The sequence below is a fragment of the Nicotiana sylvestris genome, chromosome 8 (genome assembly GCF_000393655.2).
Source record: "Nicotiana sylvestris chromosome 8, ASM39365v2, whole genome shotgun sequence".
In the NCBI taxonomy this organism is placed as follows: Eukaryota; Viridiplantae; Streptophyta; class Magnoliopsida; order Solanales; family Solanaceae; genus Nicotiana; species Nicotiana sylvestris.
The window spans coordinates 148370965-148397127 of record NC_091064.1 but is presented as its reverse complement, the minus strand read 5'-3'; the positions used below and the strand labels follow the sequence as shown (position 1 = coordinate 148397127).

The 26163-nt window shown below is 38.4% G+C and overlaps 1 protein-coding gene across 3 annotated transcripts; it reads left to right on the top strand.

Annotated features, from left to right (window-relative positions):
* Window positions 1-26163, top strand: LOC104243659 (uncharacterized). Of its 3 annotated transcripts, XM_009798883.2 has the most exons (7): window positions 1-196; window positions 19374-19688; window positions 21097-21330; window positions 22861-23064; window positions 23178-23270; window positions 24044-24128; window positions 25967-26163. In XM_009798883.2, the coding sequence occupies exons 3-7, from the start codon at window positions 21295-21297 to the stop codon at window positions 25978-25980; spliced, it is 432 nt and encodes a 143-aa protein (XP_009797185.1). In that variant the 5' UTR covers window positions 1-196; window positions 19374-19688; window positions 21097-21294; the 3' UTR covers window positions 25981-26163. The 3 variants fall into 3 exon arrangements, 1 of the variants encoding a protein (XP_009797185.1); XR_011401520.1 differs by adding an exon at window positions 22516-22749 and having other exon boundaries at window positions 5-196; window positions 22861-24128; XR_715254.2 differs by lacking the exons at window positions 1-196; window positions 19374-19688 and having other exon boundaries at window positions 21022-21330; window positions 23350-24128.

Genomic DNA, 26163 nt, shown 5'->3' with positions numbered 1-26163 from the left:
AGATTTATCAGTTCCCTCCAATTAGAAAAGTTTAGGAAAAGCTTGGACGAGATTATCGGTTCCCTCCAATTAGAAAAGTTTAGGAAAACATATTCGCTTGAATAGAAAGGGATCCCGTCGCTGCCACAAGGAAACCTAATTGATGTTGCGTCAACGGCTTGCCATAGTCTGATAGTTCTCATTGATTCTTTTCCAGGTAAGTTCTCTGATAAATTGAGAACTTAGGAAATTGGTTATGTTCTTCCCCTATTAAGTCGATTTGGTTCTGATAAATTGATAGTCCTCGTCAATTATGTTCTCCCATATTAAATCGATTTTTTACAGTCGTTTTGCAATAGATTTTGGATTGATGCTACTCGATTGTTTATATGGATTGATTTAAAGTGGATTGATGTTGCTCGATTGTTTAAATCTTAGGAAATTTGATTTCAAGACTTCATGTTTGGCTATAGATTTTTAAATAGGTTGTTCTTTCTCTATTAAATTGGTTCGATTCTGATAAATTGATAGTCCTTGTCGATTATGTTCTTCCCTAGTTAAATCGATTTTTTGCAATTGTTTTGCAATAGATTTTTGATTGATGCTGCTAGATTGTTTAAATGGATTGATTTACAATGGATTGATGATGCTCGATTGTTTATATCTTACGAACCTTTGATTTCAAGACTTCATGTTTGGCTGTAGATTTTTAAATAGGTTGTTCTTCCTCTGTTAAATTGCTTCGGTTATGATAAATTGACAGTCCTCGTCGATTATGTTCTTCCTCTGTTAAATCAGTTTTTGCAATCATTTTGCAATGGATTGTGGATTGATGCTGCTCGATTGTTTACATATTAGGAAACTTTAATTTCAAGACTTCATGTTTGGCTGTAGATTTTTAAATAGGCTGTGAATTTGTGAAAGTGTAGTTTTTTATTTGTTTGCTAAGTCGTTTGTGGATGCTATTAGATTGATAGTTCACTTCGATATTGTCGTTGTGCATTTCTTACATCCTAGCGTGATAGCATGAGGACCCCTACTCTAGACAGTGAGATTGTTTTTGATTCTCGTGTATGTTGCTGTAATTTATACATCTGAAATCCAGTATAGTACCTGCATTTTCATACAATATACAATAATTTTTGGGCATAGACCATTCTGTGTGTCCATTATCATCTACTGTCCTTACTTGTCTGATGAATTTTTATAGTATCCCCAACTGCTTCCTCCCATTAGTTTGCAGTAACATGTTTTGTAACGCTGATGCCTATTAACTTCATCAATTGAGTCATCGATTCCATTACGATAACCCTTCCAGTTGTAATTCATGGACACAATAACATCACCTGTGCAACAAGATAAAACAGTTAACTCCAAAGTCATGTACTTTACAAATGCACTACTTTTGGCCAGAAGTTCGTTTAGCCTCCTATTGAATCCTTTCCTTTCATGAAATCCATCCTGGGCTATTATACTATTGCATCGCATTGAGAATTTACTCCACAATGTTTCCATTGTGCCCTTTTTCTTTTGCCAAAGTCTACATGTTAGTTGGTTTGCATCGCACAGAATGTCCAGCCTTAAAATATTTGTATAATATATAAGTTTAATAATTCCATTATTAAAAAGTTTATGAACAATTATGGTGAAAATTGGCAAGTTGTCTTTGGCAAGATTTATTTCTCATTTACATGTTTGTTCTATGGTGACTATGATCTGTTTATAAATAGCAAAATATTCCATATCGATTTAGCCCCTAGTAGTAGCTACATGTCACTGCAATCATCGTTTTATTGTTAAAAAAGTCCACAACCTTTTACGCTTTGCATAATCTGTTGATTTTTTTAAGTTTATTTACTATGTCTCTTTCTTGTCATGTTTGGTTTTAGTCGTCTTTAACTGAAACTTTATATGGATGATTTCACCACAATTATATTATCTTTTTTAATTTATAATTGTATACTTTTAATATATAAAATAACTTATATTCTATTTAGTTTTAGAACTAGTTAAACTGACGCTCAATAAACAAAATAGCTAAAAACAAATTTGTACAAATGGAGTATATATCTGGAAATTCAACAAATATGAGTAGTAAGTTTTGAAAATTTTAAAATATATGATATATGGTTCTTCTATAAAATATAAGTTCAATAATTCTATGCTTAAAAGATTTACGAACCAATATATGAAAACCATAGAAGAAGTGTAATTTATAAGTTTAATAATTCTATTCTAAAAAAAATTGAACCAATATGTGAAAATCATAGAAGAAATTAGAGATCGTTTAATTGTTAAAATGATAGTTTTAATAGGTTTATGTTTGATAGTTTCAATTATTAAAATGATATCTTTGAGCTATGGAATTACCTACTAATAGGATGATTATTTTCTTTTGAACTACCTTTTTGATTAATTTCTCCTTTTTACTAACAAATTTGTAGTTCTTGTAGTAATTATAGAAAAGAAAGGAATATCTTGATTGTCATGGACAATCCTAGAAATAAAGGATGGATGAATTGTGATAGAGTTAGTAAAGAATATTTGGATGGAGTAGAGGATTTTTTTAAATCATGTCTTTTCTAAAATAACAACGTGGAGAAAAAATTGTATGTCCTTGTACGGGGTGTGTGCTTATCCATCAAGTAAATCGGGCTACAACTTATGATCATCTTGTGATTAATGGTATTATACCGTCATATTGATACTTGGTTTTGTCATGGGGAGTCTCTAAAGGGATTAGACAATGCTGGAGAAAATAACTGCAGTCAGTCAACTCTAAGGGGCGATGATATGCGAGGAATGATACATGATGCATTTGGAGGTGTTGCACAGTTCATGGATACTGAAAGTGGTGGCATGGAGCAAAACGTACAAGAGAATACTGCTCCTCCATCTGGAAATCAACCTCATCTAGAGGTGGATAAGTTTGAACGGCTCATGAAGGAGGCAAATGAAGAACTGTATCCTGGATGTAAGAAGTTTAGCAAACTGTCCTTTTTGCTGCATATGTATCGCATAAAATGCACGTTAAAATGTTCAAATGAATCTTTTAATTCTTTGCTTGGACTATTAAAAGATGCGCTTCCCGAAGGAAAAAAATTGCCTCTTTCTTTCTATGAGACCAAAAAAATAGTTGAAGGCTTGGGCTTAAAGTATGAAAAAATTCATGCTTGTCCTAACGTGTCTCGACCATAAACCCAGACCCGATCGTGATGGCACCTCTCGTGAATATAAGGCCAGTCGACACTTCCCATTTCGGTATTTAATAGTTAAATAGTAAGAAACAGTCTGAGCATGATAAAATAATCCAAAGTTTAAGCAGATAACAACATAATTTGCGGAATACAACCCAACACAGACCGATACGGGGGTGTCACTAGTCATGAGCATCTAAACAATCCGGAATACTTAGAGAAACCTACAGAGTTTAATACAGTAACTAAGAACATGGAGAATAAGATAGGGAAGAAGCTCCGGGCTATGAACGCCGACAGCTACCTAGAGACTCCTCGGATCCGCCTGAGCTGGAAAGATCAGCACTCGAGAGCGGGACCAGATGCGCCTTAATCTGCACACGGGGTGCATGGAGTAAAGTAAGTACTCCAACTCAGTGAGTAATAATCATAAATAAGGACTAAAAGTAGGAAATCACGTAAAGCACATTTGCAGACTATAATGAAGTAGTAAAACCAGTGAAAGATATGTGAAAGTCATTTAACTCGAATTAAACTTCATTAAAACCTTTTTCAACAATTTAAGTAGGAAATGACAAGCAATTAAGGAAAATAAACACATAAAGGTTCATCCCTCGAGCACAGTATCAATAAATCCGCCCCTCGAGCAATATCTCAGAACAATACCAGCCCCTCGGGCTATATCTCACATCAGAATGGGTAGCCACGCTCACTGGGGGTGTGTAGACTCCTGGAGGGACCCCTTACGGCCCAAGCACACTATCATGCCATCTCATGGAATCATCACTAGGCTCTCGACCTCATATCAATCAAGCCACCTCATGGCATACATATCTCATGCCCTAAGCCTCAAATCAAGCTCAGTGTTTCCTCACAACATAGGCCATCGGCCTTACTCAGTCAAAATCCTCACAAGCCACTCGGCAGTAGTAAAACATGATTTCTAAGCCCAATTATCATTTAAAAGTTCATTTAAGTGTTAAAACATAGTAGACATGGCTAAGTATAAAAACAGTGAAATACATCATTACTGAGTTCAAGTATAAAATCAAAACGGTGAGGAAATATCAATAATTTGGCATGAAGCCCAAATATGGCATTCAGCCCAAATAATGATGATAGCAAATAGATTTCAATCAAATACGCGGTAAAATAGTCATTCGAGACGGACTAAGTCACAATACCCAACAATGCACGACCCCACGCTCGTTAGCAAGCGTGTGCGCCACCTCAATATAACACAACGATGCGAAAATCCGGGGTTTCATACCTTCGGAACATCATTTACAATCATTACTCACCTCAATCCGATCAAATCTCTAGCCCGCGATGCCTTTGCCTCTCGAATAGTCCTCCAGTAACGTCGAATCTATCCAAAATCAGAATAACGGTGTCAAAATATGCTAAGGGAACGAAGCCCAAGCGAAAATAATCAATATACGGCACAAATCCCGAAATTAGTAAAACCCGACCCCTGGGCCCATGTCTTGGAATTTGAAATTTTTTACATCAATGGGTTCCTCATCTCCCCACGAGTTCATACATACCAAAAGCATCAAAATCCATCCACAAATGATCCCTCAAATCCCAATTTCTAGGTCTCCAATTTCAAGCCCTAGTTTTTCAATTTAGGCTTAGATTCCATGATTTATTAGGTAGATTTCACACTAGAATCGAGTTTTAAGTCCAAGAATCTTACTTCCAAGTGATTCCCCTTGAATCCCTCTTCAATCCTCTTCAAAAAGCTCTAAAAACGACCAACAATGGAAGAAATAAACATCAAAATCGCGGACACGACGACTATTTAAACCTTCTGCCCAGGCCTAAAATCCTTCACGCAATCGCGGGACATCCTTCATGATCGCGAAGCACAAATTCTCAGAACCCACAATTAACCCTATGTGAACGCGTAAAGTCCCACGCGAACGCGATGCTCAAGCATATATTCTACGCGATCGCAGACAGGGGACCGCATTGACAAAGAACAAACTCCAAGTCAAAACCCCTGGTCCACTTAACTCTACGCGAACGCGACCTTATCCACTCATTCGCGATCAACAGCTCGCCACCTTATGCGATCGCAACTCTACCTTCGCGAACGCGTAGAACAAACTGGGCTGCCCCCTCAAAAGCTCTACGCGATCGCAAGACCCCCTACACGATCGCGAAGAGGAAAACTCTGCAACAGCTGAAGCTCCAAAATCTGCAACTCACCAAAGCATGAAATAGTCTGGTTGACCACCCGAAACTCACTCGAGGCCCCCGGGACCTCAACCAAACATACCAACATATCTTGTAACATCATTCAAACTTGTTCCAACCTTCAAAACGCTCAAAACAACATCAAAACACCAAATTCGCATCGGATTCAAGCCTAAAAATTCCAAAATCTTCTTAATTACGCTTTTGATACAAAAACAAACCAAACCACGTCCGAATGACCTGAAATTTTGCACACACATCCCAAATGACACAACGGAACTACTACAACTCTCAGAATTCCATTCTGACCCCTATATCAAAAGCTCACCTATCAACCGAAAATCGCCAAAATACCAACTTCACCAATTTGAGCCTAAATCTACTCCGAACCTCCAAAACCCATTTTGATCACGCTCCTAAGTCCCAAATCACCTCCCAAAGCTAACCGAACCATCAGAACTCACATCCAAGTCCTCTAACACATAAGTCAACATCCAGTTGACTTTTCCAACCTAAACTCACTCCAAAGAGCCTAAGTGTCTCAAAACTTACCAAAATCATTCCGGATTCGATTCGACCAACCCGATACCACAAAAAATGGATAACAAAGCATAAAGAAGCAGAAATGGGGGAAACACAGCGGTAACTCATAAGATGACTGGTCGGGTCGTCACATCCTCCCCAACTTAAACAAATATTCGTCCTCGAACGAGTCAAGAAACATACCTAAAACCTCAAATAGGTGAGGATATCTGCTCCCCATCTCCCGCTCGGTCTCCTAGGTAGCCTCCTCCATGGGCCGACCTCTCCACTGCACTTTCACTGAAGCTATATCCTTTGACCTCAACTTCCAAACTTGACGACCCAAAATAGCTACTGGCTCCATATCATAAGTCAAATCATCATCCAACTGAACCGTGCTGAAATCATGAACATGAGACAAATCCCCAATATACTTCCGGAGCATAGAAACATGAAATACCGGGTGCACACTCGACAAGCTAGGTGGCAAATCAAGCTCATAAGCCACCACCCAATCCTCAGAAGCACCTCAAAAGGCCCAATGAACCGAGGACTTAATTTTCCCTTCTTCCCAAATCTCATAACACCCTTCATGGGAGAAACCTTCAACAGAACCTTCTCACCAACCATGTAGGACACATCCCGAACCTTCCTGTCAGCATAACTCTTTAGCCTCGACTGCGCTGTACGAAGCCTCTCCTGTATCACCTTCACCTTTTATAAAGCATCCTGCACCAAGTCTGTCCCTAATAGCCTAGCCTCACCGGGATCAAACCAACCAACTGGAGATCTACACCGCCTCCCATACAAAGCCTCATATGGATCCATTTGAATACTCGACTGGTAGTTATTGTTATAAGCAAACTCTGCAAGCGGTAGAAACTAATCCCATAACCCTCTAAAATCAATGACACAAGCACGCAACATGTCCTCCAATATCTAAATAGTGCGCTCAGACTGCCCGTCCGTCTGAGGGTGAAAAGTTGTGCTCAACTCAACTTGAGTACCCAACTCTTGCTGCACAGACCTCCAAAACTACGAAGTAAACTGAGTGCCCCTATCTGAAATGATGGAAACTGGGACTCCATGCAAACGAACAATCTCCCGGATATAGATCTCTACCAACCGCTCTGAAGAATAGGTAGTACACACATGAATGAAGTGTGCGGACTTGGTCAGCCGATCCACAATCACCTAAATAGCATCAAACTTTTTCAAAGTCTGTGGAAGTCCAACTACAAAGTCCATAGTGATCCTCTCCCACTTCCACTCTGGAATATCCATCCGCTGAAGCAAGCCACCCAGTCTCTGATGCTCATATTTCACCTGCTGATAATTGAGACACTGAGCTACAAATCCCACAATGCCTTTCTTCATTCTCCTCCACCAATAGTGCTACCTCAAATCCTGATAACAGCATGGGCCTCCTCCAGAATCAACTCCCAAAGCACATCCACATTGGGCACACAAATCTGGCCATGCATCCTCAACACCCCATCATCACCAATGGTAACATCTCTGGCATCATCGTGCTAAACTCTGTCCTTAAGGACAAGCAAATGCGAATCATCATACTAACGCTCTCTGATGCGATCATATAAGGAAGATCGAGAAACCACACAAGCCAATACCCGACTGGGCTCTGAAATATCTAACCTCACGAACCGATTGGTCAAGGCCTGAACATCAACCGCAAAAGGTCTCTCCCCAACTGGGATATATGCCAAACTCTCCATACTTACTGCCTTTCGGCTCAAAGCATCGGCCACTATATTGGCCTTTCTCGGATGATATAATATAGTGATATCATAATCCTTAAGCAACTCTAACCACCTATGCTGCCTCAAATTAAGATCCTTCTGCTTGAACAAGTGTTGGAGGCTACGATGATCAGTAAACACCTCACAAGACACCATACAAGTAATGCCTCCAAATCTTCAATACGTGAACTATGGCAGGCAACTCTAAATCTTGAACGAGGTAGTTCTTCTCATGGGGATTCAACTAACGAGAAGCATAAGCAATAACTCTACCCGCTTGCATCAAAACACAACCAATACCAACTCTTGAAGCATCACAATACATGGTATATGCACCTGAAGCTGATGGAAAAACTAACACTAGAGCTGTGGTCAAAGCTGTTTTGAGCTTCTGAAAGCTCTCCTCACACTCATCTGACCATACAAATGTAGCACCCTTCTAAGTCAACTTGGTCAATGGCGATGCAATGGATGAAAATACCTGAACAAACCGGCGATAATAACCCGCCAAACCAAGAAAGCTACGAATCTCTATGGATGAGGATGGTCTGGTCCAATTCTGAACCGCCTCTATATTCTTCGGATCAACCTGAATACCCTCGCTGGACACCACGTGCCCTAAGAAAGCCATTGAACTTAGCCAAAACTCACACTTGGAGAATTTTGCATAAAGCTTCTCCTTTTTCAATCTGTGTAGCACAACTCTCAAATGCTCTACGTGCTCCTCCTGGCTACGCGAGTACACCAGAATATCATCAATGAAAACTATGACAAATGAGTCGAGATAAGGCCGGAACACGCTATTCATCAGATGCATGAACATTGCTGGGGCATTGCTCAGCCCAAAAGACATCACCAAGAACTCATAATGACCATATCGGGTCCTGAAAGTTGTCTTAAGAATATCCGAGTCCCTGATCTTCAACTGGTGATAACCTGAACGGAGATCAATCTTGGAGAACACTCTCGCTCCCTAAAGCTGGTCGAATAAATCATCAATGCGAGGCAAAGGATACTTGTTCTTAACTGTTACTTTGTTCAATTGCCTATAATCAATGCACATCCTCATAGTGCCATCCTTCTTCTTCACAAATAGAACCGGCGAACCCCAAAGTGACACACTAGGCCGAATGAACCCTTTATCAATGAGTACCTGAAGCTACTCCTTTAATTCCTTCAACTCCGCTGGTTCATGCGATACGACGGAATAGAAATAGGCTGAGTGCCCGACACCAGGTCAATACCAAAATCAATATCCCTATCCGGTGGCATGCCCGATAGGTCTGCAGGAAACACACCGGGAAAATCCCTCACAATTGGAACAGAATCAATATTGAGAGTCTCAGCACCGACATCCCTCACAAAGGCTAGATACGAAAGACAACCCTTCCCAACCATACGCTGGGCTTTCAAGAATGAGATCACTCTACTAGGAACATAATCAGTCACACCTCGCCACTCAATCTGTGGCACACCCGGTATAGCTAATATGACTGTCTTAGCATGACAATCCAGAATAGCACGACACGGAGATAGCCAATTCATGCCCAAAATAACATTGAAATCCACTATACACAATAATAAAAGATCCACATGGATCTCCAGACCCCCAATAATCACCACACACGACCGGTACACATGGTCTACAACAACAGTATCGCCCACCGGGGTAGATAGTGAAGCAAGAAACTCACATGGCGTACCAAATAACGAGCAAAGTATGATGACACATAAGAAAGGGTGGAACCGGGATCAAATAATACAGAGGCATCTACGTGGCAAATGAAACAATACCTGTAATAACAGCATCTGAAGCAATAGCATCGGGTCTGCCTGGAAGTGCATAGAAACGGGCCTGACCGCTATATGATCGACCTTCCCCTCTAGGGTGACCCCTAGCTGACTGACCTCCACCCCTAGCTGGTTGAGTTATTGGTGATGAAGTAACTGGCGCTGAAGCCGATGACTGACCCTTCTGTTGAGATTAACTCACAAGACGACCTGGGCATTGCCTCCATATATGACCCATCTCACCACACTCATAACAACTACCAGGTGTTGGAGAAGGGGACTTAAGGGAACCCCTCGCACCGGAGTGATTAACAGATGCACCTGGCATAGAAGAGCCCTGAACTGATGGAGCACGGAACCAACTTTGAGCTGGAAGGGCACTAAGTGATGACTGGCCCTGATGAGAACTGTGAGATTCATGACCCGATGGCGCCCCACGATAACCTAGGCGAAATGGATGAGCATGACTGAATAGACGACCTCTGTCATGCTGAAACTGACCTCTCGAAGGAGCACCACTATAGATACCAGATCCTCGAGGCCTCTTGGCCTCCCTCTCCTCGCGCTCCAGGCGACGAACAGACTCAATCTCCCGAGCAATGTCTACAACCTCCTCAAAGGTAGCACCAATCACCCTCTTCCTGGTCATGAGAATACGAAGCTGATAAGTGAGGCCATCAACAAACCTCTTAATCCTCTCTCTGTATGTCGGAACCAACCAAATAGCATGACGAGCTAACTCGGAGAACCTTATCTCATACTGCATCACAGTCATCTCTCCCTGACGCAACCGCTCAAACTCCCTTACACAGATCCTCTCTACAGGATTGTGGCACATATTTTTCTTGAAAGAGAACGGAGAATTGCTGCCAGGTAAGGGGTGTTGCACCAACAGGCTTACGCCTCTTAAAATCCTCCCACCAAGTGAAGGCAGCTCCAGAAAACTGATAAGTAGTGAAAGTGGCCCCGTTGGTCTCCAGAATACCCACTGTACGAATCATCCTCTGACACTTATCCAAGAAGCCCTGGGCATCGTCTCCCTCTGCACCACTGAAGGTCGGAGGCTGAAGCCTACCAAACCTCTCCAATCTACGCTGCTCATCCTCTGGCATGGCAGGAACTATATATTCCTGAGCAACTGCAACCGGCCGGGCTGTATCTGCCCCCTCGTTTGAAGTCCCTGCACGACCTGCTCAGGTGTGCGAGCGGCAGAAGTTTGATTGCCTCTTCCGGCCTGAGAAGTAGCTGCGGCTGTAGTGGCTGAAACCGCCTGAGCTAGGCCAGTGCAAACTGATAGAATCTGAGCCAAGGCCTCCTGAAGACCTGGAATCACAAAGGGCACAACTGGTTGTGAGCACGTGATTTTTGCCTTATAGGAATTACTCCCACAAAACACAAGAAAAATAATTTTTTCCATTTTTACAATTTTATAGGATTTTTTGGGAATTTATGCTAATTGTTTGCATTTCTGTATATGTTTATTTTTTGTTAAAAAATCATGAAAATGTCAAAAATACCATGCATTGCATTGAGGTTTTGTTTTTCATATTTTTTTAGAATTAATTAGTAAATTAGTTGTTTTATTTAAAAATAAAAATCACATTTGGCTTACTTTTGCATTTTTAGTTTTTAAATTTTTAGATTAGTAATTTCCTCTTTTAATTTAGGAGTAATTAGTTTTTGTAAATATTGTAGTAGATAATTAGCTTAATTTCGCAATTCAATTTAATTTAAGAGTTTAATCTAGATTTTTAATTAATTAAAAAGGAAAAGAAAAACAATTGAAAAAAAAAGAGGAAAAAGAGAATTAGGAAAGAAAAGGGCTGTTTTAATTGAGCCAAATTCCCTACCTAAATAAATTCCAAACCCAGCCCCACTCTCAAACCAAACGACGCTGTTTTGCGATGGCCCATCACAGCCGTTGGATTTTGATAATCCAACGGCTCAGAACTAATCGTTGGTTTAATATATAAGTGTCCTAACCTAAGCTCCCCTCCCCCCATTTCGAACCCAGTCTGTCTCCCACACCCCAAACCCTAGAGATCCGCCGACCCAAAATTCCCATCGTCTCCACCAGCGGCGACACCCCAAACCACCTCCAAACAGTCACCAAATAATCACCACACACCCCTCTTTCATGACCCATCACAAGTTTCTCCAAAATCCCCACCCGTTTGTCCAAATCTCAAATCTGATGCCCGAAGAAATTGAAAACCCTAATCTGCTCCCCCTTTTGAGTTTCAAGAGGATTTGAGGATGATTTCGAGTCAGAATTTGTGCCAATTGATTGTTCTTATCAAGAACAATTGATTAGCACCAATTCTGTCCCATTTCAAAGTTCACCAGATTTCACGCACAACCAAAGACCGATAAACTACGTCAAATGATGTCGCTCGTCAAGTCGCTCAATTATTTCCGGAAAATACAGTACATACCTTTCCTTTTGATTGCATGTCCATTTCTTTTCTTCCCGTATCAATTGGATTTTTGGTTGAACGAATTTTGTTTTTAAAAAAAAATACATATTAATAGTCTTGTTTTGGATAATTGCATTAGAGTTAATTTTTGTTTTTTTTATTCTTTGTGTTGTCTGTTTGTTCTATATTTATTTTGTCAGTTTCACCTAGTTTAGTCCATAAGTTTCAAGTTACCATTCAAAATTGATTAAGTACTCTTGGATCAAATTGCTTATTTTTTATATTTGGCCATGTTCTTTTCATCTTCTTCTTTTCTTTCGATTAGATCATGGGTTGGTCTGGGTCAGAATTTGATTTTGTTTGATCATTTTGGCTGATGGGATTTCTGTATTAACTGTGTGGTCATCTTTGACCCGGTTAAAGAGGACTATTCATTTGGGTTGGGTCTTGGGTCAAATCTGACCCATGAGTTGATTCATTTTGGGTGTAAATACAGGGGTGTCAAGGGCTGTTTTGGGTATTTGAAGCTTAGGGAATATTTTTCTGTTATGAGAAGCTTCTGGAGGATAAGTCTAGGCTGGTTTGTTAAAAGGTAAGGAGGTTTCAGATATTTTGAAGGGGTTAAGGGGTAAAATGACTAAGAAAATAAGGGGTAGAAAGGGAATTAGCAAACTAGGCTAGGGCTACCTTAGAAGTGCCTATTTAAGGACTCTTTTCCTCCATTTTCAGGCAGACATTGGAACCCATAGAAAATATACAAAAATTTCTGCATTGTGTGAGAGAGTTGAATGGTTTTTCACTTCTGATTTTCCTTCCTGAAAGAAACAAACACACTCTGAAGTTCTTTTTCTGGATTTTTGATTCCAATATGGGTTTGAGCTGAAGCTATTTGCTAGCTGATCATTTGCTGCTTCTTTGTTTGCTTGCTTCATATAATTTCCTTGTTTTCTCATCATCTTGCTCTTGTTTTCCTGGTATTCTCTAGGACTGTGATGACTGCTGAAGTATAGAAGTACTTTGATATATGTAATTGTAGTGAGAACTTCAATGAATGAATCAGGGACTTTCAGTTCCTCCTACATGTGTGTTTCTTGAATTTCTATGTCTATTCTTGGTTTATTTTCTTTCAGTTTATTATGGTTACCATGTAATCTGCTGAATGGACAATGATTTAGGAAGAATTTCATATATTAGGATCTAGATGTTAATGTCCAGATTTTCGGATCAGCAGGTGTGTTTCGTGGTTTCTTTTACATTTAAGATTGTTAATTTGAATATCATGTTAATGTTGGTTGTTGAAACTACATTGTTTAGTCATTTAATTTTAGCAGTGTTAGAGTACTTTGTTGATGTGAGAATTAGTATGTTCTAAATGAGTAGTTTTGGATCCATGTTCATCTTACCATTATCTGCAGCAGGCGTAAATTAAGATTCATAATCTGGTGTTCATATCTTGTTTCTTGGATTATGTTTTCTGTAAATTCTTAAGGGGATTGGGCCTAGCCTGGGCCCATACGGGGCAGCTTGCTGAGAAATGGGTTTCCATGCTTGTTTCTGCCCCTTGTCACTCATTGGGCCCAACCTTGGGCCCTATTATATCCATCATATTTTAATTCATCAGTTTTGTAATTGATATAGTAAAAGAGGTTTCTTTAAGTACTGTATGGCCATCCTCGTCTCAACGTTGGGTTTGGCATCACGCCCAGCCTTTTCTTGTGCTCCTTTTTTCCGAAAATCTTTAAATGATATTGGGCCTATCGCTGGCCCAAACCCTTTCAAGTGATTAAAATACATGGTTTTATCCAACATGGGCTTATAACTAGTAAGGGTAATTTGAACCTTAATCTAGAGTAAACCCAAACATCTTGGACCCTTTTTAATTAAGTATTGTCCTTTACCAATAGATTGAGGTGTGCCATTTAATTAAATCACCCATGGCCCTCGTATTAATTTCATAATCTAAATATAAAAATGATAAATGTTCGTAGTTTGCTTTAGGCACGTTTAATAGACTATCGTGGTTGTGGACACATTCGCGTGACATGATTACGATTTCTAAAAATAAAATCGAGGTATGCATTCGTGCAACTTCGACTAAACATTCTTAATAATAATAAAGCGTTATTAATTGTGGACACGTTCACGTGACATGATTTTTGACGCACCAAACAAATGGGTACACGTGTGCGTGACCTGTTTCAACATAACTTTTTATTAAAAGAGGCAAATGCACATAGGTTTTAAAATAAGTAATTAGGCAATTTGATTAATCCAAGTATGATCAAAGCGACCGTGCTAAAACCACGGATCGCGGGAATGCCTAACACCTTCTCTCGGGTTAACAGAATTCCTTACCCGGATTTCTATGTCGCAAACCATAAATAGAGTCAACTTCCTCGATTCGGGATTTTAACCGGTGACTTGGGACACAATTAACTATCCCAAGTGGTGACTCTGAATCTAATGATTAATCCTATTTCGATTTTCACTTAAATTGGAAAAAACATCCCTTATACACCCTTCCGGGAGTAGTAAAAAAGGAGGTGTGACACTGGTGCCTGAGCTGGTGCTGCTGAAGTGTCCATAGCTAGGACATGATCCTGAACTGGGGCGGCTAGTGGATCTGTATGTGTTTTCCTAGCTGCTGTGCGGGCCACTCCTCTGCCGCAACCGCGACCAAGACTGCATCCTCAGCCTCTACTGGCCACAGCTGGTGGTACTAGTGGTCGTCCATCCTGACCGGTAGCGCGTATCCTTACCATCTGTGAGAGAATAGAATAACAGAAGTTTAGTACTCAGATCAACAAATTCGCATGACAAGAATTTCAAGAATATGAAGTTTTTCCTAAAGGTTCTACAGCCTCTCGAGAATAAATACAGATGTCTCCGTACCGATCCACGAGACTCTACTAAACCTACCCATGACTCGTGAGACCTATGTAACATAGGTTCTGATACCAACTTGTCACGAACCTAAACTCGAACCTGGTCATAATGGCGCCTCTCGTGAAGGCAAGGCCAGCCGGCACTTCCCATTTCGGTATTTAATAGTTAAATAGTAAGAAACAGTCTAAGCATGATAAAATAATCCAAAGTTTAAGCAAATAATAGCATAATTTGCGGAATACAATCCAACACTGCCCGATACAGGGGTGTCACTAGTCATGAGCATCTAAACAATCCGGAATAATCAGAGAAATCTATAGAGTTTAATACAGTAACTAAGAACATGGAGAATAAGATAGGGAAGAAGCTCTGGGCTGCGAACACCGACAGCTACCTAGAGACTCCTCGGATCCGCCTGAGCTGGAAAGATCAGCACTCGGGAGCGGGACCAGATGCGCCTGAATCTGCACACGAGGTGCATGGAGTAAAGTGAGTACTCCAACTCAGTGAGTAATAATCATAAATAAGGACTGAAAGCAGGAAATCACGTAAAGCACATTTGCAGACTATAATGAAGCAGTAAAACCAGTGAAAGATATGTGAAAGTCATTTAACTCGAATTAAACTTCACGAAAACCCTTTTCAACAATTTAAGTAGGTAAATGACAGGCAATTAAGGAAAATAAACACATAAAGGTTCGCCCCTCGGGCACAGTATCAACAAATCCGCCCCTCGGGCAATATCTCAGAACAATACCAGCCCCTTGAGAAATATATCACATCACAATGGGTACCCACGCTCACTGGGGGTGTGCAGAATTCTGGAGGGGCCCTTACGGCCCAAGCGCAATATCAACCAATCTTGTGGCATCATCACTAGGCTCTCAGCCTCATATTAATCAAACCACCTCATGGCGTACATATCTCAGTCCCTCGACCTAAAATCAAGCTCAGTGTTTCCTCACAACATAGGCCCTCGGTCTTACTCAGTCAAAATCCTCACAAACCATCGGCAGTAGTAAAACAGGATTTCTCATCCCAATTATCATTTAAAAGTTCATTTAAGTATTAAAACATAGTAGACATGGTTGAGTATGAAAACAGTGAAATATATCATGACTGAGTTCAAGTATAAAGTCAAAACGGTGAGGAAATATCAATAAAAATCTCCGAAGGGTTCAAATAGTTGCCATTCAGCCCAAATAATGATGATAGCAAATAAATTTCAGTTAAATACGCGGCAAAATAGTCATCCGGGATGGACTAAGTCACAATCCCCAACAGTGCACGACCCCACGCTCATCATCAAGTGTGTGCGCCACCTCAATATAGCACAACAATGCGCAAATTTGGGGTTTCATACACTCAAAACATCATTTATAATCATTACTCACCTCAATCTGGTCAAATCTCTAGCCTGCGGCACCTTTGCCTCTCGAATCGGCCTTCACTCGCATCGAATCTTCCTAAAATTAGAATCACGACATCAAAATATGCTAAGGGAACGAAGCCCAAGCAAAAATAATCAATATACCACACAAATCCTGAAATTAGCAAAAGCCGACCCCCAAGCCCACGTCTTGGAATTTGAAAATTTTTACATTAATGGGCTCCTCATCTCCCCACGAGTTCATACATACCAAAAGTATCAAAATCCATCCACAAATGACCCCTCAAATCCCAATTTCTAGGTCTCCAATTTCAAGCCCTAGTTCTTCAATTTTTAGGCTTAGATTCCATGATTTATTAGGTATATTTCACACTAGAATCGAGTTTTAAGTCTAAGAATCTTACCTTCAAGTGATTCCCCTTGAATCCCTCTTCAATCCTCTTCAAAAAGCTCCAAAAACGACCAACAATGGAAGAAATAAACCTCAAAATTGCGGACAAGACGCCTATTTAAACCTTCTGCCCAGGCCTGAAATCCTCCATCGCGATAGCGGGACATCCTTCGCGATCGCGAAGCACAAATTCTCAGAACCCACAATTAACCCTATGTGAACACGTAAAGTCCCACGCGAACGCGATGCTCAAGCATCCTACTCTACGCGATCGCGGACAGGGGACCGCGTTCGTAAAGAACAAACTCCAAGTCAAAACCCCTGGTCCACTTAACACTACGCGAACGCGACCTTATCCACGCATTCGCGATCAACAAACTCGCCACCTTATGCGATCGCAACTCTACCTTTACGAATGCATAGAACAAACTGGGTTGTCCCCTCAAAAGCTCTACGCGATCGCGAGACCCCCTACGCGAACGCAAAGAGGAAAACTATGCAACAGTTGAAGCTCCAAAATCTGCAACTTTCCAAAGCATGAAATGGTCCGATTGACCACCCGAAACTCACCCGAGGCCCCCGGGACCTCAACCAAATATACCAACATATCCCATAACCTCATTCAAACTTGTTCCAACCTTCAGAATGGTCAAAACAACATCAAAACACAAAATTCGCATCGGATTCAAGCCTAAGAATTCCAAAATCTTCTTAATTATGATTTTGATCAAAAACCCAATCAAACCACGTCTAAATGACCTGAAATTTTGCACACACATCCCAAATAACATAACGGAATTACTGCAACTCTCAGAATTTCATTCCGAGCCCTATATCAAAATCTCACCTATCAATTGGAAATTTACAAAATACCAACTTCGCCAATTCGAGCCTAAATCTACTCCAAAACCCATTCTGATCATGCTCCTAAGTCCCAAATCACCTCCCAAAGCTAACCGAACCATCAGAACTCACATCAGAGCCATCTAACACACAAGTCAGTGTCTGGTTGACTTTTCCAACCTAAACTCACTCCAAAAAGTCTAAGTGTCTCAAACTTTACCAAAATCATTCGGATTCGATCCAACCAACCCGATATCACAAAATACAAATAACAAAGCATAAAGAAGCAAAAATAGGGAAAACAGAGCGGTAACTAATGAGACGACTAGCTGGGTTGTCACATAACGATTGCATACTTTTTAGGAAAGAGTTTGCTAATAAGAATGTTAATAAATGCAAAGTTTATAGGGCTTCTAGATGGAAAAATGATGCTAGAAAAATTCCAACCAAGGTCCTAAGGTATTTTCCTTTAAAACCAAGGCTGCAGAGATTTTTTATGTCTTCAGAAACTTCTAAAGCAAAATGACATCATGAAGAGCGCAACAAAGATGGAGTTCTACGGCATCCTGCAGATTTTGAAGCTTGGACAAATTTTGATAGTAAATATCCCGAATTTGTTGGAGATCCTCGCAATGTGCGCCTGGGATTAGCTTCTGATGGGTTTAATCCATTTGGCACAATGCGAACTGTACACAGTACATGGCCAGTGATTTTAATGCCATATAATCTTCCATCATTGATGTGCATGAAACAAGAATTCTTCATTTTGTGCTTACTTATTCCTGGACCAAAAGCTCCTGGCAATAATATTGATTTCTTTTTGCAACCTTTAATAGAAGAATTAAATGAATTATGGGATGTTGGTATAGAAACATATGATGCCTCTGCTAAGGAGATATTTCAAATGTGAGCAGCTCTCATGTGGACTATAAATGATTTTTCAGCATATGGTACTCTCTCTAGATGGTGCACTTATGGTCGGTCTGCATGCCCTACTTGTAACATAAACACTCAATATAGAAGGCTCACACATGGCAGAAAGTTTTGTTACATGGGGCATCGGCGCTTCTTGAAGTCAGGACACAAATATCAGAATGATGCAAAATCGTTTGATGGTACTAAAGAAACAAGTCTTGCACCTTGTCCAATATCTGGGTCAGTAGTGTTGAATCAAGTTAAAGAAATAAAATTTACTCTCGTCCAATTGAGTGAAGGGGTAAGTAGAGTGATGAAAAATACATGGAAAAAGAGGAGTATTTTTTTGATCTTCCTTATTGGAAGTCTAACTTGGTGCGCTATAATCTTGATGTGATGCACATAGAAAAGAATGTGTGTGATAACTTAATTTATACATTATTGGATCTTGGTAAAAAGTCTAAATATAACTTAGAAGCTTGATTGGACTTGAAGGAGATGAAAATAAGACCAAGTTTATGGCCTCAATATCGAGCTAGTGGGAAAGCATATCTTCCTCCTACTTTTTTCACAATGTCTCAAAAGGAAAAGGAGTTGTTTTATGAAGTACTAAAAAATGCCAAATTTCCAGATGGCTATGCGTCTAATATCTCACGTTGCATCCGCAAACAAAATATATCTGGGTTAAAAACTCATGATTGTCATGTTATAATGCAAGAACTTCTTCCCCTTGCCTTGAGAAGATCAATAGATAAAAAAGTTAGTTTCGTTTTAATTAAACTATGCACATTCTTTCGTATTCTGTGTAGTAAAGAACTAAAAGTAGAAGAGTTAAAGTTACTTGAAGAAAAAATTCTAGAAACATTGTCTACTATGGAGAAACTTTTCCTCCCATGATTCTTTACAGTTATGATACATTTGGTAATTCACTTGGTAACTGAGGCTAAACATGCGGGGCCAGTACATTATAGCTGGATGTACCCAATTGAGAGATATGAAGAATATCACTGAAACTTTATTACATATCTTTAGTTGTTAAATATTATAATATCAAACTAATACCATTATTTTATTCCATAGGTATTTGGCTGCTTTAAAATCATATGTTCATAATCGAGCATGTCCAGAAGGTTCGATAGCAGAAGCATACATAGCAAATGAGTGTATGGCATTTTGCTTACGTTACTTGGAGGGTGGAGATTCAAGGTCTTATTGTTCAAGAAAATGTGGTGATGAGATTAAGCATGAGACTAGTAAAGAAGAATGCCTTTTTCCAACTGTTGGGGAGTTGTACGGTGGAGTAGATATATTTGAGATGGAGGAGAAAACAAGGTTGCAAGCACATCGACATGTGCTTTTCAATTGCGAGTTTGAAGTGGTTGAGAATTATAAAAAGTAAGTGTTATATCTATTATTTAATATTTATATATTACTTAATTGATAACAAAATTAATATATGTGAGCTACATGAATAGGGAACATATTACTGAAATCAAGAGATCACATCGTAAGCGTTGTTTGACTCAACATCAACTTGTTCGTGTGCATTTCGATACATTTAATGAGTGGTTTAAGGATCAAGTAAGTAGTAGGACTAAGTCATTGGTTACGTTAAATTATTTTCCTTGTACAAATATCCACATTTATAGTTGTATCCTTTATTTGGTTAGGTAAAGGAGCTTGAAGCCACATCTAACATCTTCATTGAACAAGGGCCGAGTTACATTGCGAAAAGATTTAATACGTTCGATATAAATAACGGGTATTGGTTTCGAACGAAGCAAAGTGAAGAATTTAAGGTGACACAAAATAGTGGTGTTATGGTCGTTTCAAAGACTGAAAGTTATGCAAGTACAAGTGACAATACTCCAAAGTCTACAAATATCACATATTATTATGGCAGATTGAATGATATTGTGGAGTTAAACTACTATGAAGAATTTAAGGTTGTCTTATTTAAGTGTGATTGGGTTGATGTAACCAAAGGTAGAGGAGTTAAGGAAGATGATTGGGCTTCACACTTGTGAATTTCTCACGCCTAACAGACTCTGGCGATCGAGAATTTCATGAGCCCTTTATTTTTGCAGAACAAGCTCAACAAGTAATATTTGTACAAGATCCTGAAGATCATGAATGGTTTGTCCCTAGGTTAATTAAACCTCGAGATATTTTTAATGTGGGAGAGGAAAATAGTTTGTAGTTTTAGTCATCAATACAAAGTGATGCCACTGACTTGGGTCTCTTAGAAAAATACTCGATTTCTAGAAGATGAGTATAATAATTGGGTAAGAAGTGGTGCCGATGGGATAGTAATTGATTCAAATGTACATTCTCAAGCTTCTCCAAATGATGGTAAATCTAGTGTTGAGGGAAGAAATGAAAATGAAAATGAATATGATTCTGAATAAGATAGGTGGAACTTATAGAATATTTTTCTTTCAAGTGTTATTTAAGAACTTCTGGTGATTTTTTTACTGCAAAAATTTGAATAAATATATTTTTTTGCTTTCAATTTGAGTCATTTTATAGAAGATGCATGTTAGTCAGCTATGGATTTTCCATGTTTGTATTGGTTGATTTGAGTCAATTCTTTGTGCTTTCTTTTACTTATATTTTACTGATTATAGCCATTGTATTGTAATATGCTAAGGTGTTATTATCGCTGGGCAATAGTTTTTGCTGGTGTATCAATACTTTTTATTTCATTTTTTTCCTATTTTGCGTGTGACCTGCTAATTGGTTGGAGTTAATTTGGTACTAGTATAACTTAATGCATCTAGATAATTTCTTTATTTTGGAAAAGGAACTATGCAAACTAGAGGTCGCAACCGACTGGTAATTGAACAAGACTATGATGAAGATGTGAGACCTTATATTGAGCACTTGATGGATGGTCAAAACTACTCTAGAGCCCAGCCATATATTGAGCAATTGATGGATAGTCAGAATTACTCTAACGCCCAAGCACATGATGGTCAATCTAATGAGTTGAATAGTTCTTATGGTGGCACTGAGATTCAACATGATGACGAGTCAGGTAATGCTTCTGTAGTATTGCAATCTGATTATGTATAATATTAGATGATGGTTTTCAACACTGTTTATCCTTGTTTCCTTGTAATGGTTGGATGTTGGTCTTTATTAACAGAAGTTGTAACAATGGTTGGTCCTTTTTAACAAAAGTTGATATTTGATTTACTTTGTGCTTCATTTTGCACTCTTTTCTTAATTACTTTTGCCTAATTTTAAGGAGTCTATATGTCTCCTGATGGATTTTAAAGGCAGATCTAGATACTTAAAATTGTGCTAAAGTTCACTTCTTTATAAGTAGAAGGAAAGAAGAACAAAGGGAAACAACAGCTTGACACAGTTTTTCATCAATTAAAGCAGCAGAATAGAGTTTTCAGAAACAATGAGCTAGAAATTTCCTTATGTGTGAGGATGTTCAACCCTGAAAATGGTATCCACTGTTTGAAACAAAGAACAAAACCTTCAGCTTCTCTTGAGAAAAGAACACACTGAAATCATATGCAATGTTAAATAGTGTAGTAAATGAAAAACCTCAAGTATAGATTCAAATAGTTTGTTCAGACGCCAACTTTAGATTCAAATAGTTAATGAATTTGAAATTTTATTCATGGAATAACACTTGAAAATGGATTTGTTTGTGCAAATGAAAGATTAGGATATCTACTGTTTGGATTGGACTAGTACTGTTAGGATATGACATTTGAATTTGATTGTTCTTAGAGGGAGTATTCTGCTACCATTTTATATGATGTGCATTGCATATCTACTGTTTGGATTGGACTAGTACCAATGAACTAATAACATTGCTTATTTTTAAAGGTCTCTTTCATATGGGAGTATGTTGAAACTAGTTTCTGAAACTTTATGTGTGTAAGGAGGCCAGACAGTTCGGCATGTTCTATGTGCATAAATTTGTTTGATATGTGAATGTACAGTGTAGAACAAGTAGCCTAGGAGTTCCTGTTATAGGCAGCAGCTTATTTACATCTGATCCTTGAACAACAATCTGTGAGTTATGTATTGCATCATCTGGAGAGTTATGATAGCCTTAGGGACAACTTTAATATTTTGGCCATCTCTTTTACCATCTACAACAACTTCACTATGTATTGCATAAACTGGCGATATGCCATTCAGAACTCCCTAAATAGCTATTGCACTACCTAACGTTTTGTTCTCTTTTTCATTCTAGGTAATTCAGAAGCAAAAAAGGTTCATGGGCCTACTTTACTAAAAGATATTTGGAAACTTCCGCCGGGAAAGATAATTGATGTGCCATTTAATAATCGTAACTAAGCTATTGAAAAAGAGGGTCGAAAGCTTGCTAGCTTTCTAGGAATTATCGCCAGAACTAACACCTCTACATGTAGATGATTGGAGAAATTTTGACAACGAAGAAAAGAAGAAATTGGTCAATTTTACGAGGGTATGGAATAGTTGTTGTTGTTGTTGTTGTTATTATTATTAATTTTTTTTGAACATGCTCTATATTTTATACATGATGTTATCTCATAAATATTGGCTTTTATTTTTTCAGAAGAAATTCTCTATCCCAAAACGTGGAGAAGCGTGGGTCTTAAAGTCACTAGGAAAGAAATGGAAAGATTACAAGTGCAATTTGAAGGGTGAGTACGTGAAAAAACATAAGACTAAAGACGCTTTACTAAAATATAGACCAAGTCGAATACCGAGGGATCAATGGAGGGGTCTTGTCTCTTATTGGCTTTCTGATAAAGCTAAGGTATCAACCTTAAAAATTCTCCTAGTTTTCTCATTTTCATAGCGTTTTGATTTTAGGTATGCTCAATTTTTGTTTAAAGTTTATAAGATATTATTTTAATATTTCAATGATAGAGACGTACCCAAGCAAATAGAAATAATAGGTCCAAGAAAATGATGCCTCACACAGGAGGATCAAAAAGTATTGCCACCTTGATGAATGAGCAGGTAAACCTGTGAAAACTATAAACTATAATATTTTAAACTTTTTTTGTCATGCATATATGATATCATTTTTTTGTATTAGGCTGTAAACGGGATAGAGCCTACACGAGTAGATATTTTCCTATTAACTCATAAAAAACTTAAGGATGGTAGGTCACTTGATGATGATTCTGTCAAGACAATCGTAAGATTTATTCTTTCTTTATTTTTTTGGTTTGATGACTCCGTTAAACAATGTGCATTTTTTCCTATTCATGAATACCAAAGTGGATTTATTGTGTATTCTATGGTCAGGAAATGATAAATGAAAGGATGAGCAATAGTGAAAGATCTACTGAGCAACCTCCTCGTAGTGTTGCTTGGGAAGGCGATGTGTATTCCCAGGTGTTGGGAAATAAAAAAAAAGTGGGTATGTTCGTGGTTTAGGACTTGGTCCAACTCCTTCTGTTCTATGGGGTAGTAGGTCTTTCTTAAGAAATATTGTTGCAGATGATTCTTCTAATGAGGTTATACAAAGGTTAGAACAATAGATAATCGAGTTAAAGGAGAAACAAAATGATGAAATGAATATTATGAAACAAAATCAGGAGAATATGCAATCAGAATTACTCCAAATAAGACAATTAATGCGCAAATATTCTCCTAATGCATCTATGCCTCAAAGCAGCAATGGCACCTTAGCTGAATAGGTAACTCCATTTAATAAACTTTAGATATTTTAAATGAAATTCTAATCATATAAAAGTATTGTTATTTAACATGTTAATATTTTTTAGATCCCCGACGCCAATAGTGGACATGAACGAGTACAACAAACATCAAGAATGCTTAGTGTTGCTGAAAATGATCAACATTCTCATGGTACTACTCACATTTGTCCTTCGTCACTACTGTTTGAGTTTTCCTCCTTTGATTTTTATTAATTTGTTGTTGTATTTGGACTTACCTTAGATGCTTCTTGCTTTATATATTTCCTTTTCTCACTGATGTTGATGTCACAAAGGTTGTGATACAGGCAGGCGGGGCCAGTAAAAAATGCCAATGTTAAAAGGTCGTAATCTGAATCTAATTGCTCCGCTATTGATAGTGAAGATATGGTAAAAGTTTCAGTCAAGTTGTCACATAAGGGTCCACTTCCTAATGGTTTGTGTATATTTGACAATTAAGCGCACTTCCATTCCAAATATATAGGTGCATGTGTGAGAGAAAGTGAACTTGCTATATCAAAGTTAGTCATTATGACACTGACGTTTGCTTTGTATCAGTGATGATCGTTGATGAAGAAGTTCATTCAATATCAAATGTTGTTGTCACTAGCATGCTCTGAAATAAATCACTAGTTTCTAATAGTAGTATATTTCTTGATAAACACTAAATTTATTGCCAAAATGAAATATCCACCATGGATTGTAGTGATGTCAATGTTGCTATGATGCTAACTTATTGATCATGTAGACAGTAGAAATAAGCATCAGATTACGTGAAATTAGGGAAACTGAATTTTCAGAGCTCCAAAGCCCATATAGGGTGGTATATAGAATAGTATAATCAGCATAAGACCAAGGGACCACCACAAATGATGTTACTTGGACTAATATCTCAGAATGACAAGAGTAATATGTAGTTAAGCTACTAAAATTTCACTTACCATATACTTAGTACCACAGATTTCTTCCTCAGTAGCAGGAACGGCTGTGATCTTATTTTTGGGGTTCTCGTAGCTTCTCAGTTCTCCAACTGATGTAGAGTAAAAACATCCTGAAAATTCAAACAAAAGATGTCGAATTTAAGAAAAGCATAAAGGACAAAGGATATGTTTTATGTTCTGGTTGGATTGATTTCTTGCCTATGTGAATATCAGTTTCTCAGTTATTTATTTACAAACATGTTTCATAGTGTGTGATAGTATGAATGCTTGCTAATCACTTCACTAAAGAGTCACACATTGAAAAAGGTTCACTTCACTTAAGTGATATATTAGTACTGTATGTTTCATATGATATTTGGCGTAGTGAATCTTTAGCTTTAAAATTGAATGCTTGCTAATCACTTCTGTTTTAGTTTTGATCATAGTGTGTGATGGTATTTTCAGCTCAAGTGACAGTTGCCACGGTATAGTAAGAAATCCAATTGTTTGGTTAAAATTTTACATTTGGAAATATTCCTAAAAGCAAATTTTGATTCGTGAAATCTGGAACATTTTGTTTGGTTGTGTAACTTGTATCTCTCTTTCATTTACAATGGGAAACTATATCAGCAGTTTGTTTGTAGGAGTTTAGTTGTAGGAGTTTGTGACTTGTCGAGTTTGAAGCCTCCTTCCAGCACTAGGAATCTGTGAGAAAGAATGAAATTCAGTTGTTCCTGCAAAAGAAAATGCACTGTTAGCTATAACACTAGCCTCCTGTTTCAGCACTTCATGTTTATGGCTAAGTTTAGAGTTACTCAGTTTATTTCTGTTTCTCACATCAAGAATTCCTGTTTCTGTACAACACTCATGGTTGTAGCTTATTCCTGTTTCTGTATATGTCCAATCCTCAAAGATGGACCAAAGGATATGCTGTTATGTGGTCTGAAGGTGTGAGTCCTTTGCAAACATGAGTGTTTGTTAAATGGCAGTCGAAATAAAATGTGTGATGCATGTTAGTAATGATTGAGAAATTTTAAATAGGTCCTTTAACATAATTATTTTATAATTTCAGGTCATACAATCTAATGTTTAATAATTTAGCGGTTGGAAGATTTCAAAATGATGAAAAGTTGCGGAAATCATTTGAAGACCATCATTCTGGATTATTACTATGATGACATTAGCTATTTAGTCCAAACAATATATTTTTATGTTTTAAGTTACTGTGATATTAATATTTTTGATTAGTACTTCCTTTTGATTGTTAAG